We start from the raw sequence: 15,606 nt of genomic DNA on the forward strand, positions 1-15,606 counted from the left end.
CTAAAACACACCCTAACGCAACAAACAGTAAAAAAAGGATTTCATACCTCCAATGTCTCCCTCCATTGTCTCCCTCCAATGTCGTACAACCACCATGCTTCTTACAACCAGAACCTTCGAAAATAATGTCCAAACAACCCAAAGAAATCGCCTTCACCTCTTCTCCCTAATGTCGTTTTGTGCTTTGCGAGAGAGACAAATAACCATAGTCAATGAAACCAAAAAATCTTCTCCCTAACCTTTTCCACTTCTACGCGAGAGAAAATGAAAACGACCCTTCACCTCTTCTCCTTAACACTTTCTCTGTCTTTGTTTTTTACCTGTCTTCGTAAAAAGACCCTAACAAATTTCGAAGAAAAGCTTTCGTTGGGTTGGGGGTGAAAAGAGAAAAGCGTAGAGCACGAGATAGAAACCACGAAAGACTCCACAAAAATTGAAAGTGGTAAAGTGAGAAAGGTTGTTCACTTCTTTTCCACCACTTCCTACCTCAGTATTTTTTTTTTTAATATTAAATTAAAAGATAAAATTCATCTCACTTGGCCACATCATGGAGTCATTTTGTAGTCAAAATTTGGGAGTCAAATAATCATAATCCCAATGGTGGTAAGGTAAGTGATGGTAGAGTGGGAGAGAGCTTTATTAATGTGACTGGAAATTAATTTTGGAAAGTGTCATATTGATGTAGAAAATCAATTCCATGTTATGCAAAAGCATTCAAGAATCAATTATTGTGTTAAAAAAACTTTATAAATTATTACATTAACTAAATATTATTCTAAATTAATATTTTAAATTTTAAATAACAATTCACAAATTATTTAACATAATTTTCACTGCTTATCTTTAACTTTATATCATATTTATTCTCAGAGTTAAAATTGTAATCATCTAAATTTATCAAATAAAATATTTTTTAATCTTTTATTCTAATCACATCATAGACAAACTTTTATAAACTTTCATTTTAAATCCATCCAAATCACACTCCCTTACTCAAAACAACTTCATATTCTCGTCCAAATTCATCTCTCAATCCAACACAACATTAATGTTCTTTTTACTATGATGGTGATTTTTTTTTTCGTTTTGTCTTATTTTTCTAAATAATTTTAATTTAGTTTTATTTTTTTAAATAACGAGTTAATATGATTTTTCTCTCGTGATAAAATCGTTCCAACAATAACCTATGATATAAAAAAAATACATTATTAGTTAAAGTTAATTTGAAAACAAAATTAACAATATATATATGAAAGATATTTAAAAAAGAATGAAATAAAAAAAATATTTTAATAAAATGATAAAAAAGCTATTGAACCTAATAAAACCTATATGTTAAGATTATCAATCAAATGAATGGTAAGTCTTCAATTTGAACACATCAGATGGGTGAGTTTGGGATTTGTCCTTATCATTCTCTCCAAATCCTATAATCAAATACACACATATTAGGAAATATTACTTTATATTTAAATATATATATTTTTATCCGTAAAAGTTAGGTAGATACAAACGCACTTATATATAACTTTTTTAACTCCTCATGGATTAATCTATCAATCTATCTAACAAAAAATCACTTAATTACAAAAACAATGCTGAATTAAAATTTTAGTTCTTTAATATATTAGTTCTTGTGTGAATAACTTGAAATTTTGGAATTAATATTAAAACCTTGAAAACTTAAAGTTTGCTAGTAGTGAAGAATAAGTTAATATACTTTTAAGTCATTATCCATGATATCTTATATAAAAATTTCACTACTTAATCATTGAGTCTTAATTTCATGTATTATGTTATGCTAAATAAATAAAAAAGTTATTTTTGTATTTTATTTCAAAAATAATTATCAGTGATTTGACTCGATTAATCTATTACATTGTGGAGAGTTAAACCAGGCTATTTTTTTTTTTTTTTGTAAATTACACATCTAATGATTGGAGTTGGAGCAACTGATTTATAACGCGAGTCAATGTAAACCGAGTTTAACAAATTAAATTAACCAGTTTTAACAACTATAATTCAAGGTGCAACAATTTAATCCAGTAAATCGACCCACCTAATATTTTTTATTTGATAATTCTGAATAGTATACGAATATCGTTGCCTTTATTCAACTTTTAGATTATTTAAAAGAATTACACTATTTTTGGGCTCTTAGTGATTAGAAATAATCTGACATAACTTTTAAACTCATTATTACACAAATTAATAGTTTTATGAAACATGATAATCCATGATTAAACAACAATGTAAAACATATCCCTACATTTCAATCAAATTCTTTAACCTTTACAAAGATTATGCCAGAATCATTCAAAATATAGAATAAGTTTGACCCTTTAAATGCTAGTTAATTAGTCATGCTACGTGAGTGGTGATCCACCACCAATTTGATACTCTTGTTTAGCCACTTCGTAAAGCACAAACCAAGTCAATGTTAAGAAATAACACATTCCGAATATTATATTATATAATACATGGTTCCCAGAGCTACAAGTATGGTTTATGTTTATATTTGAAGATGAATAACCATTACATTACATTGTGCCATTATTAAAGTAACCTCCAAATACCTTCTAAAATGCTCATACATTTAATTTGGCTCATGTGTTAAATGATTGCAACTTAAAATTCAAAGCACTTAAGGCATACGAGACTTATTCACATATTTAAATAGTGCTTATTCTCCCAATTTAGACACTATTTGAAATGAATTTTGTACAATCCTGCTTTCTTGGACCCAAAACAAAACATTGTCAACAAACAAATGTGTATTTCTATGTTTTATGTGATTCTTTCGTCTATATATATGAGCCTCAATTCCTACGTTTGTTTAATCCCCAAGTTCAATTTTTCATGTATATTCTTACAAACTCAAACCCTATTTATGGAGGCACAGTTTGATGATGATACTTTCTATGCTGAGATTAGGAGGCAGATTCTGCAATTGACATCAGAAGATGAAGATTTATCAGCTGAAAAACAACCTTTCAATGAAGCTTGTGTTGGTGGTTCAACAAGGCCACCACCACTTGCAAAATACTCTTGTTCATGGGAAGCACAAAGTTCGAGTTCATCTCCTTTGCCTGTGAATTTTTGGAAGAGTGGAAGAGGTACTGGGGTGTTCATTCCCCGAGTTGTGACTGGTAAAAAATATCAGAGACCAGGTACAGATTCCTTGTCTATTTCAATCTTTCAACTCTGATTTTAGTCCAAACCAATAGAAAAAGATAGTTAACTATAGCTCATGTTATGTTTGTACTTTTTCTATAAATTTTCCAGGAACAATGAATGGCAGAAAGCGAATATATAAACCAGTGGCAAATAAGTATTGAAGAAACTACTATTCTTTCTAAGTTTGTGTCTAGTGAAAGTAGAAGATTCTACCTTGTTCATCATAACTCAGCCCATTTGAATAATCTGGAGTATCATCAATCACAAGTACAGAGGGGAAGCAGGTGCAGAATATTTATTTTACATCACAAATCTGAGACAGCTATGTAAATAATTTATCACAAACCATCTAGGATATACATACATGTGTGAAGTTGTTTTTTCATATTTGTATTAGTCAATAATGTGTGTAAATTATTAGATTTGACTAATCTTGTTTAGAAATGATTTTGGGTATGTAAATACATAATAATATAGCATATAGATTCGTGTTCATGTATTTTACATTTTGAAAACTACATGTGTCAAAGGATTCGTGTTTGTATTGTATCTTATGTCCGTGTCAATATCCGTGCTACATGGATTATTATCATAATAAAAAAATAGTGTTGATTAATGATATTTACAATTAAAGATGGAAAAACATTTAATTTTATTTATCAGAACTTCATGTGAATGTTTAATAGAAAAAGAAAAGGGAAAATACTGAGGCTTATCTTCCGATTATCACGTTACCATGTTTTTATGCTTTGTTCAAAGAAAATTCATGCTTTTATGCAATAGTACGATTGTTGGTGAAAGGGTGAGGTTGATACTGATATGCATTTACACCAGTCTCAGCTTTTAGATGTAACCCTTGTACAATAATGACCACATAAATATGCCTACTAATATACAGAACATCCAAGGTGATAGAACAGAACATAAACATGGCTACCAGTGACAAGGTTTCTTCACAATAACAAAGGTTTCTTCACAGTATAATGGATTTATTATCAACACTATATTTGAAAGTGGCAGCAACTCTTGACTTTGTTCATATTTAGAACAGACAATGCCATTTAGTTTGAAGGCAACATATGGTGATAGATACTAATGTGAGTCCTTATTCTTTAGGGCGTGCCAACCATAATGAACTAAGTGCTCTTAGTCTTGAAATGAAATCATTTTGGACAAGGAGTGCTCTTGCAGTTTGGCGTACCGTCAAAATTCGTTGCAATTGTTGAAGATAATGTTGCTTCAAGAGATCAGCCTAAGAACATAAAACATACTCAGAACACTGCTGTTTGTATAAACTTATGAATCTGATCATGTTGATGGTGGTGCTGAATTTTTTTTCTTTTTTCTGATAGAAGGAAATGAGAGAAAATTTTCAACTAAACATGTACTGTGATATGTAGCACATTCTAAGACTCCTTTCTCAAATTTTCCTCTTCCAAATACATGAAGCCTTATTTAAACTAGTGAATAATTATGAAACAAGATAAAAGGTTTCCACATGAGATAATCCATTCACAAAAGAACTAGTAAATGAAAATGGAAGTCCATTTAATATCTTAAAAATTTCTAACCAAACAATATTTTTCATTTAGTAAGCAGTAGAAGGACGAGTAGAAAAAACTTCTAAGATGGGTTTGAAATTCTAATCAAATTTAGCTCAATAAAGTTAGTTTTTCATACCTGCTGAAGGAGACCTTCTAGTTCACCAAGCTTGGCCATTGCAAGAGCCATTTGGTCCATATAATCAGCAACATTTCCATTACCATTGGGTCCAAGGGAGGTGGAGGAAAGTGTTTCCACAAGATATTGATGCAATGCTTCCATGCCTTTATCTAAAGCATCCTCAGACTGAAGAGAAGATTGTTGCAAATTACAAATTCCCAACAATTGCTGCTCTGTCAAAGGCTCAAGGTGGTTCTTGATGATCTGAATCCCAAAAGACAACCAAAGGAATTGAACCAGAAAAAATTTAGACACTAACACAAGTGAGCACAAATGAAATGAAAAAGCTAAATTGGTGAATCACCTTTAGCAGTTCAGATGAACGGAATCCACCAAGCCACATAAAACGTGTTTCCACTGGAGTTTTCCACATTCCACTAAGTATGTGAAATATATCAGCCTTTGCTCCTATTCTCTTTAACCTAAATAACTCATTATAATGTGCCCTCACACCTTCAACAAGGATGTGTAACTCATCATCACTCATTTGAGAATTCACAGCCAATCTTAGATCATTGAGCAAACGTTGGTGTTCTTCAACCCAGTGAGCATATTCCAAGTCAAATGCTAAGGCACCTGCATGTTCAATCAAATATCATCAATCACAGTCCTTCTATGATAAAGTAAACTTCAACAGATTGCACTTTAATATATCACACAGCATGCACCATATGAACCTCAACTCCATGCTCATGAAATCTTGTGTCAACAACTAGAAGCAATCTTTGATCTTCTGGCCATAACCTCAATACAGTATTTATTCAGCTGCAAGTATTTCTATGCATTAAACTACTCCAAAACAATGCTGTATATTAAGCTGTTTCTTCACTTTGGATTACAAGTACTTTTAAACGACATATTATCATAAATGAATACAGGAGATTAGTAGGTAACAAGTGAATTATACTCTATACACCATTTGTCTACCAAACTTAAATTTCAAGAGAATGCAAGGAAAGCAATATAAGCATTATGTTTTGGTTACTGCAGGAAATAGTGTGCAAGAAATGTTTCTTTTTGTAGGTACCATTTCCAACAGCCAAATGACCCTGATTCCCTTCAGTGGCAATAAATATACCCTGCAATGAAACAAACCAAGTTAGAAAAAAAAATCAAATTATCTGTGCAACAAACATCAACCAGAAATCCAATACTTCTTACACCTGCTGACGTGCTCGTTGAAGTTCTTGCTCTAATTGAACAAGCTTGACTCGGCTGTTCTCCAATTGCTGTACATATGCCTATTTAAAACCAAAACCTATAAGTGAATGACTGCTCAAATCTTGAACCTAACTAAATTGAAACTTACATAATTTTTACACAAGTATGTGATTTTGCTATTTGTACACTTAACTTACACAATTCTATCATAGTATACCAAAACTTGTAAATTTATAAAAACTAGTCATTGAATATAGTAGTCTCTTCATCAATCATATAGATAACATACGTATGAAAAAGGGTTATCAAGTCAATTAACTTAACAAAAGGATCTCAATTATAGTTTTCTACAAGTCAAAGTTTAAAATGTGAACAATCCAGTGTAAAACTTTGAAGCAATTACCTTTTTCCTTAACCGACTCTTCTTTGCAGCCTCTCGATTCTGAGCTAGTCTACGAAGGGTCTAGAAAAATGGCACCCAAATATATAAAGCATTAGTAATGAAACACAACTTAGTAGCTAACCAAGTTGTAATCAAGTTGTAATCAAACACAAAACCTTCTGATCTTCAGGTTTGATCTTTGTCTGATCCTTGGACTGCATAACCATACGTGAGCCATTCTTACCTCTATTGCACTAACACATGGTCCACAAAACACAATAACACATCATCAAGATTCAGTTATTAATCCAAAACATAAATCTGGTAGAAATATACTCCTATTCACCTGCTTAATAGCCTCACACATGCAGACAAGCACACTTTCTCTAATTCATGGAAAGCATAAATTTCTTGTTTCCCAAAACTGTTTTAGAATGCATAAGCACTTGATCCAACATGTATATAAAAGAAAACCTTATGTTTTCAACTCAATTGGTGATTGGGCCTAAAGGAAATTCTGCAGACACAGTTATTCTGTTCCAGTAGAACTGTAGAAGTATTAACCAGGCTTTTGGTATTGAAATTATCACTAATTTTGAATTTTGAATATATAGTCTCATGCTTCTAGTCCTTAAGAGGGGGGATATTTTTAGTCTCCAGCGAGGACTAAAGCCACATCCTTGTTCTGTAGGAACTAGAAATGAGTGAAATCTTGATAGAACTAAAACCAGAATTCCTACGGATAACAAGTTTAAACCAAGTATGGACAAAATTCTCTAAAATACTCTAAAATGATTGTCTTAAGCATCCTTCATACAAACCAAAAGAAAATGCAAATCAAATAGTCAAATAGAGTTATATACCAAAGAAAATGATTACATGATTGAGAAAGAGACTTTATACTTACTTGGATTCTATCATCAGTATCAATATCTGTGGAAGTATCATCAGTTTGTTGGCTATTATCTGCTATGCCCGAATCAGCCCAATTGTCAACATGACCATTCCCCAAAGGCAAAGTTTGCATAGCCACTCCTTTGTGGTACATCAGTTGCAGCCCTGTATCCATGCACCCTCCCCCACCTGAACCAATCTCCGAAGACCCAACATTCTACACAAAAACAACATTTCCAACCCAAAATTTCAATCAAACACGACCCTCACAGAATAAAACCCATCTACAATGTTTCAACAGCAAAGCGAAAAGGTAAGAAGAAGAAGAAAAGCCACCGTGCTCAATGTTCCATATTGCATGTTACTTCCACCAACAACATTGCTTGACTTCACACTAAACATAGAACCTGCAGAACAATACAAAATCCAAATTACAGACAAACTCACACATAAAAGTTACTACTTCTTAAATTTACGGTTAACATGTGTTTGGAAGCAACTACTTCTTGTTTTTTATTTTAAAAAAAAAAAAAAAAAAGACTTTTTATTTAGAGTTGCAGAAAACAAGAACTATTTTCGTAAAACAACACTAAAGCCATATTCATTTTGTTCATACGGTGCAACCAAATACAATGAGAGTAGGTTACTTGAGCCTAAATCAACACCATCTTGATGAAAAACGGCAGAGGAATGGTGAAGGTCCCCAAGATCACAGAACCCGGTGGTGGGGTTTCGGTTGCCGTCGTTTCCCCTGTTTCAAAACAGAGATGCTCTGTTTCATCAGCACAGACAGAAACTTGCCAACACCAAAACGGCACAAGTTCATTGAACACAAAGAGATACAAGAAGAACAACAAAAAGAAACAAATGAACAAAAGGGTGGCAAAAGCTACTACACACCGAAGCAAAAAGGAAGAGTGGCAGTAGAGTTGTGAACTTGGTGGTGCTGTCTTGAAGCCTTGCATATTTTTCATCAAACAAGGGACCGACCAGAACAAAAATGCTATTTTGTTTCTCTCGTCACGCAAACATCATCGTCATCATCATTATCAGAATAGGTTGTTGTGTTGAGATAACAGAAGATTGTTATGGGAACAAAGAAGAAGGTTGTGTGAGATGAGAAGTGAGAAAATGTTGGTGTCTCTATAAGAAGAGGATGGCATGTAGGTATGTAAGTAGTTTTTGTTTTATTATATATTTTTATTGGTTATATGGTATAGTAGTAGGGTGTTTATTAGTCATTATTATTGCTATCTGACTTGGGATTTTATTTTTTCAATGCCTCTCTCTGAGGCACAGTTTCACACTGTTCAATGACCATCTCAATCTCTTCCCCATTAGACGTCTCCTTCATGCTTTTTATTCCTAGTCCTATATAGTTCCTACCTACGTGATATTGTGCTGTGCTGTGTATTTCATGTAATAAAGGTGTGTGATTATTCCTAAGAAGAAGTTTGGCCACTCACCAAAGGGACATTAGAATTTAGAAACGTAAAAAAAGAGTGGTTAAAGCTACTAGACACACTCACCTAAACACTGCTTTTCTTAACAAAAGAGAATAACAGTGAACAGTGATGTGTGAATTCGTATCAGAAAGTGGTCAGATTCGAATTTGGAGGGCATAACTTCTAACTCAGATCGTTTACTCCACTACGGCTTAAAATAACTGGAGTAAAAAAGCTTAAACTTCATATTAAAAAATTCAACTTTTTTATCTAAAGGTAAAAAAAAAAAAAAAAATACCTCTCACTATTTTTATTTGTATCTCTTCCTACTTTCTTTTTTTTCTCTTTTCACTCCAGCTTGTTCTTAATTAGACACGTATATCAATTCAAACTTTTTTTTTTTATAATTTTACATAGAATGAAGCTTTGGGTGCAAGATAAGGTGCTATGTAGTGAAGTTCGAATGAATTGTTAAGACACATCAAATGTTAGCATGTAAAACATAAACAACAATGAAATTATCAAGTCAAATAATTATAATAAATAACGATATAAGAAAAAAATTATTGGTGAAGAAGAGATTAGAAAAGGTCTTAATTGAAGTAAATGGATGTTTTTTAGAGAGAAAACACATTCAACATAGAACAAAACAAAATAATAATTGCTTCTTTTGCAATATACAAGAGTTTATCATTATCGAAAAATCTTTAAACCATAAGAAAACCAACAGTTTAAAAATATAATATAGAACAAGAAATTGAAATTTTATAAGAGTTGTTGTGTTTATTGTTGTATTTTTCTTGTTTGGATATATTGTATTTATTGGTAAAATAAAATACATATTGGATATATTTTATAATGATTACTCATTCACTCGTAAAAGTATTGTTCAAAACATTCAAGAAAGCAATATCTACCTATAAAAGTAGCACTAACAGTAAGATTAAAATTAATTTTTTAGTTATGCTAATATTTTCAAAAATCCCCATATACTTAAAAAAAAAAAGCTAAATTTTTGTAGAATATATTAGTTTTTTTAAAACACAAAATATTGTATTATAGCTTAAGGAACCTTATAGATTTTTGTCTTATATCTGGCACACATGAACTTCTACCATGAAAGTGTAAAAATTTAATTGTTTTGAGCATCTTCTTTATCTAAATTACATTTGATATCAATGTTAAAAGTTGTGGTTATGCATTATAACTTTGTGCGTTTATCTTGTTTAATAAGTTTTACTTAAAAACCTACTCATTTTTCAGTGGTGGTCCATGATGATTACATTTTTATTCACATTTAGAACATCTAATCTTAATTTTCTTGGAATGTATTTTAGACTAAAACCATTTGTTTTAACTAGAATTTTCCAAATTGGTATTATGTAAGTTTTAATTGAAATTAGTGGTTAAAATTAGTCTTTAATCCTTTATAGATGCTAAACAATCCAATCAAATGAGTCCCACCAAATATATTATTTTTTACGGTTAAAAATCGTCACAAAATATATGGTCTTTTACAGTTAAAAACTGTCACAAAACAATCACTTTTTACGGTTAATAACCACCATAAAATATATCATTTTGTAAGGTTAAAAATTACCACAAAATATATCATATTTTGATGGTTAAAATAATAATAAAATAAAATAAACAATAATAGTAAAACAATAATACTTATAAGATAAAATAATAAGATAAAATAATAATAATAAAATAAAAATAAAAATAAAAAAAACAATAATAATAAAATCATAAATAAAATAAAAGAATGATAATAATAAAAATAATAATAAAATAATAGTAAAATAATAATAATAATAATAATAAAGATAATTATAAAACAAAATAAAATGAAAATCATAATAATAATAAAAATAATAAAAATAAAAATAGTAATAATAATAATAATAATATAAATAATAATAATAATATTAATAGTAATAAAACAAAATTTTAAAAATAAAAATAATAATAAAATAAAATAAAACAATAATAATAAAACAGTAATATTAATAAATAAAATAATAATAATAAAATAATATAATTAAAAATAATAATGATAATAAAATCATCAATAATACAAAACAATGATGATAATAACAATAATAATAAAATAATAATAAAATAAAATAAATAAAGTAAAATAATAATAATATCATACACATTTCATATAATTAATTACCACAATGTCATAATGTCATACACATTTCATATAATTAAGTACTCTCAACTATTTGAACAAATAAGATTCCTTGTTTTTTCTCTCCATATTAATTAATTTAGAAATTTCCTCCTTCATATTTATTAAATAAATATTTATTTATTTATTTATTTATTCCGATCTTAAAACACAATGGTCAACCTAACATAATAATCATGCTTAGAAATACAAAAACCCATGTTAGACACATCCTTAAGAAACACTATTATTTTAAATTTTTTTCTTGAATATTTTAAGATGTATCGTGTAATCGAATAATTTTAAAATATACTAGAAATTTCATTTAAGATTCCTTGAATTAAACTCGAAATGAATTTCTTATAGAATCCATCCAATATAAAAATGTGTTTCTTATTTTTCATCTTAAACTTCTTATCTTATTTTTTATTCATTATAAATATTTTATTTATCTATTATTATCATTCTCTCCTTCTCTCTATATGTTTGAATTTAGACTAGTAGTTCTCACTCTTTTTTTTTTTTTTTTAATTTGCATGTGGTATTTAGAAGATGCTATATGTTCTTACCACAATATCCATCAACGTTGATCGGTTTTTTTATTATGAAACAATTTTTGGAGGCTAACTATGATCTTTACATTAGCTTATAACAAAGAACAACATTTCTTTAAGTTTTTCCTCATACTTCCAAAAACTAGTGGATTCCATGAATTTTTTTCCTTCGTCCAACTCCTACAACCAGAGGCGGACCAAGGAAGGGACAGGGGGAGTCGTGGCCCCCCAACGTTTTTGATTTTTTTTTATTTATGTTATATGAAATTTTTTTTGTTTTTAATTTTTTAAATTATGTATAAGAAATTTAATGTTTTGGAATTTTTTAAATAATAAAAGTATATATTGGGAATTGATAAGAATTAAAATAGGTATCTTTTTATTTATTTTATAAAATATAACATTTAATGCTAATAAATAATAAAGCATGAAATTAAATTTAATAAAAAATAAATAAATTTATTAAGATATTTTTTATTTTCTCTCTCACTGTTTTTTGAGTTTCTCACATATTGTATCCACTTTAGACTTTTACTTGCTTTGTTTTCTTTTGTTTATGAAGAAAAAAAAGAAAGTTGAACACAAATTCATTATTTTGTGCTCTCATTTTTGTATGCTTTCTTCTATTATTGAAGAGAAAAGTAATTCTTTTTTTCTCAATTGATAGTGAAATATTAGTTTAATAATTAATATTATTTGTTATCTCACGAGCATTTGGTATATTCATTTTTATAAATATCGAAGAAAAAACAATGCACTAAGTGTTTTTTAATAACTGGTTTTTAATTGTGACTTGATTATCATATATTTTTCTTTTATTAATTACATATCACAATTTTTATTTAGATTATGATAAATTATCCTTTAGTATTTTTTTAAAACATAAGTATATTGATGAAGAAATAAAAGAATAAATTAATTATTTAAAAGTGATAAAATGGAAGCTACTGTGAGGAAGAAAATAGAAAAAATCAATCTTTGACAAAAATAAAAAGTCAATTACATCTACTTAATTGATTTTTTAATCCGTCTCATCTTATTTTAATTCTTCTTATTTCTACAACTATATCAGAAAGATAATTTTCTACAATGAAAATTATCAAAATAAGACTGCAAAATAAAACAGAAGATGAATTTTTTTGCTGACGATATGATTATTTACATTAAAAACAAAATATAACTAAAAATTTTAGTATTGATTCAATTATTATTAAGTTAAATAATCTTACGGATCCATAATTAAATATATAAATTAAATATATAAATTTTAAGTATATTTTGGCACTCCATAAATATCGAGCAAGTTCCGCCACTGCGTACAAGACAAATTGTATACTAATTGAGTTGCTATCAACATATTATCATGATAGTAGCAAATTTCATTACACCTCAATATTATTTTGCTTTCTAGGTCATTTTAAGAAGTTGTGGTCTTAGAAAAAGTAGAAGACGTATCAAGAAGCCAATATAGCAAAGTTATTTATATAGATGATTTTTCTTCTAATATAATTTATATTTTAACACTGTGAGTTGACATTTCAATTGTATATTGTATCATATTGTTACAAAAAAAAAAAACTACACTTTACTGAACACAAGCATATGTATCTATTATGAAAGAAAAAATCCAAACTAATACATATAAATAAAACATAAAATCTTGTATCAATCACTATTTTTCAACCCCAATTTAACTAACTTATACACAATTATTTCTTTCATGAAAAAATATGAATTTTTCTACTAATATGTAAATATCCACACCATATTTTCATAAAATGCTACGACACAATTATTAAAAAAACTTGACAAAAGATGAATTACATTTTAACCAAACCCTCCTAATTCTCACACTCCAAACATGTTCCAAACATAAATTACTCACATAAAATCAGCATAAACCCTTACAAAACACAAAAAACGTGCTGACATTATTCTTCTAAAAATATGAGCATATACAATATACAACTAGTTCAAAATATCTACCCATTGCTCCATCAATATTCACTAATTAGTCTCCCGGAAATGCTAAATAATTTCTTTAAAACCAAAACCTTCTCTACCTGGTATTTATATTAAAAAAACTTAAACACCAATAAATCTGAAACAGTATGTGCATGAATTTTTTAAATAACTACCGGCCAAACCATTTCTTTAACCTATGCATTGCAGAGCTAAAATCAATAAAACTTCAAATCTGCTGTAATCTCTCACACGTCTAACAATCATTACTAAAATCACATATGACAATTTTTTTATTAAAAATTCATTATTTATTTTATTTGCTCAAAATAAGAGTAAATGTTGAAAAACAAAATGGTAATTTCAAGCCATCATCTGAAGCACTCACCCGAATTAACCTACAACTTAACTAACTATATTTAACTAATCCAATAAATCAAATAACCATATATGAGTTTTGAAATATTAAATTGATATGGTAATCAATTTGTCATATTAGATTCGAAACCGATCAAACAGAAGCGAAGCGCAGACCTTTTTTCAACAGAGGATCATTTAATATTATGGTGAAGAAAAAAAAAAAAAAACAAGTCCAACGTAGCCTTGTGGGTCGGGTCCAGTTTTATTAAAACTTGTGCACATGACCGTTTTGTTTGGTTCATTCCTCGTGACCATCGAGTCACATTAGAGGGAGCGGATGCAAAAAAGAAGGTATGGGTAGCATGCATGAAGTTGGAGAATAGGCCAACGGGTGAGCCACGAAAAGTTTTGCTTGAAAGGAACCTCTTTCTTTCTTTCTCGGAGAAGTGTGTATTTGGGGTGCTCTTTCTTTGAAGAAAAACAGAGTGTAGTTGCAGAGTGTGTGTCAGAAACAGAGTAATACAGAGGAAAACAGAACAGAGAAGAAAACAGTGGATGAGTGTTGGAAGCTAAGCCTGCGTAGAACGTAGACTAGGTGAGGCCCAAATTGGAATGCGTTATGACACATTCCTACTCTCATCTCTGTCTTTTCTTTGTCTCTATTCGCATTACGCATTCCAATTCTTTTGTTTCCTTTCCCTGCCTATTCGTGATCAACGCAATCCACCATCTTTGGCTAGAGGCTACAGAGTTTTACTCTTTTCTTTATTTCAAAAAATATAAATATACTTTATCTGAGATTTGTTTTTTCTTCAAAGAAATATATGTTATTGTTGTTAATTTATTTTTATGTACTTGATTTTTCTAACACTAATTTAAAAGTAATGTTTAAGTGAAATATAAATTAAGTTATTTTTGTTCTTTTGTTAAATCATTAATTTTATAAAACAAATACTTTTTTAGTAGATCAGCTCTTTATTGGGTCAATTCTGTGAGAGCTAAAGACTTTCATGTCATTTTTCATTGATCAAGCTAAAACAAGTTTGTATTACCTGTTTTTCAACACTAAATAGCTATTTTGATAACCTGATCAAAACAGGTGGGTTAAATTGAAAAAAAAAAAATGATAGTGTAAAATAATGTTGAAATATCTTGAAGTAGTGTCCTTCGCCAATTCAATAACCAATCAATTTTAAAATTCTGATTACATCATATGTCTTATATTTACTAAGTTTTTTTTTTAATAGGAGTAACATAGTAAGAATTCAAAACTATTAATTATTGATATTTTCGTCTAATGATAGTAATCATATCTAACTTTACTATTTTTCTTGTTTACTTGTTTAAAATGAATCTTTTGTTATGGGGTGTTTATACAATGTGTCTCCTTTACTTCTAGTGCAAACATATCAAGCGAAGCAAATGGAGAGAGTGATTTTATATTAGTTCGTTTGATAAACAAACTATATCTATCTTTTAATCAATTGATTAAGTTATATCAAACATATTAATATTGTGAAGTACATTCTCAATATTCTGAGAGTATAGAACAATCACAATATTCTTTGAATTAGTGGCCTTAAGATACTAGGAAATTATAACAATTAAGAAAATAAATAAACAAGATTAAACAAATATTTTAAGGATAATGTAGATATAATAAATCACATGTAGGGAAGACAACTAATTGGATCAGATAAGGATAATGTCTAACCACAACTTGACACGCATGTATTTTAAAAAATACTCGCATGTATTTTAAAACTCTTG

General features: G+C 29.0%; 2 protein-coding genes across 2 annotated transcripts; one reads left to right on the forward strand and one right to left on the reverse strand.

Moving 5' to 3' along the window:
• Window positions 1-2,691: 2,691 nt before the first annotated feature.
• On the forward strand, window positions 2,692-3,793 carry LOC114174143 (uncharacterized). The gene is made up of 2 exons (XM_028058914.2): window positions 2,692-3,170; window positions 3,286-3,793. The coding sequence occupies exons 1-2, from the start codon at window positions 2,771-2,773 to the stop codon at window positions 3,336-3,338; spliced, it is 453 nt and encodes a 150-aa protein (XP_027914715.1). The 5' UTR covers window positions 2,692-2,770; the 3' UTR covers window positions 3,339-3,793.
• A 172-nt stretch (window positions 3,794-3,965) lies between these two features.
• On the reverse strand, window positions 3,966-8,487 carry LOC114174184 (transcription factor TGA2.2-like). The gene is made up of 11 exons (XM_028058973.2): window positions 8,237-8,487; window positions 7,984-8,087; window positions 7,673-7,743; window positions 7,350-7,553; window positions 6,619-6,696; window positions 6,464-6,523; window positions 6,063-6,140; window positions 5,927-5,978; window positions 5,204-5,475; window positions 4,858-5,103; window positions 3,966-4,429 (listed from the first exon to the last, which is right to left on the reverse strand). The coding sequence occupies exons 1-11, from the start codon at window positions 8,308-8,310 to the stop codon at window positions 4,283-4,285; spliced, it is 1,386 nt and encodes a 461-aa protein (XP_027914774.1). The 5' UTR covers window positions 8,311-8,487; the 3' UTR covers window positions 3,966-4,282.
• Between the last annotated feature and the right edge of the window lie 7,119 nt (window positions 8,488-15,606).

This window comes from Vigna unguiculata, chromosome 2 (genome assembly GCF_037176805.1).
Source record: "Vigna unguiculata cultivar grain cowpea cultivar isolate G323 ecotype 2 chromosome 2, ASM3717680v1, whole genome shotgun sequence".
In the NCBI taxonomy this organism is placed as follows: Eukaryota; Viridiplantae; Streptophyta; class Magnoliopsida; order Fabales; family Fabaceae; genus Vigna; species Vigna unguiculata.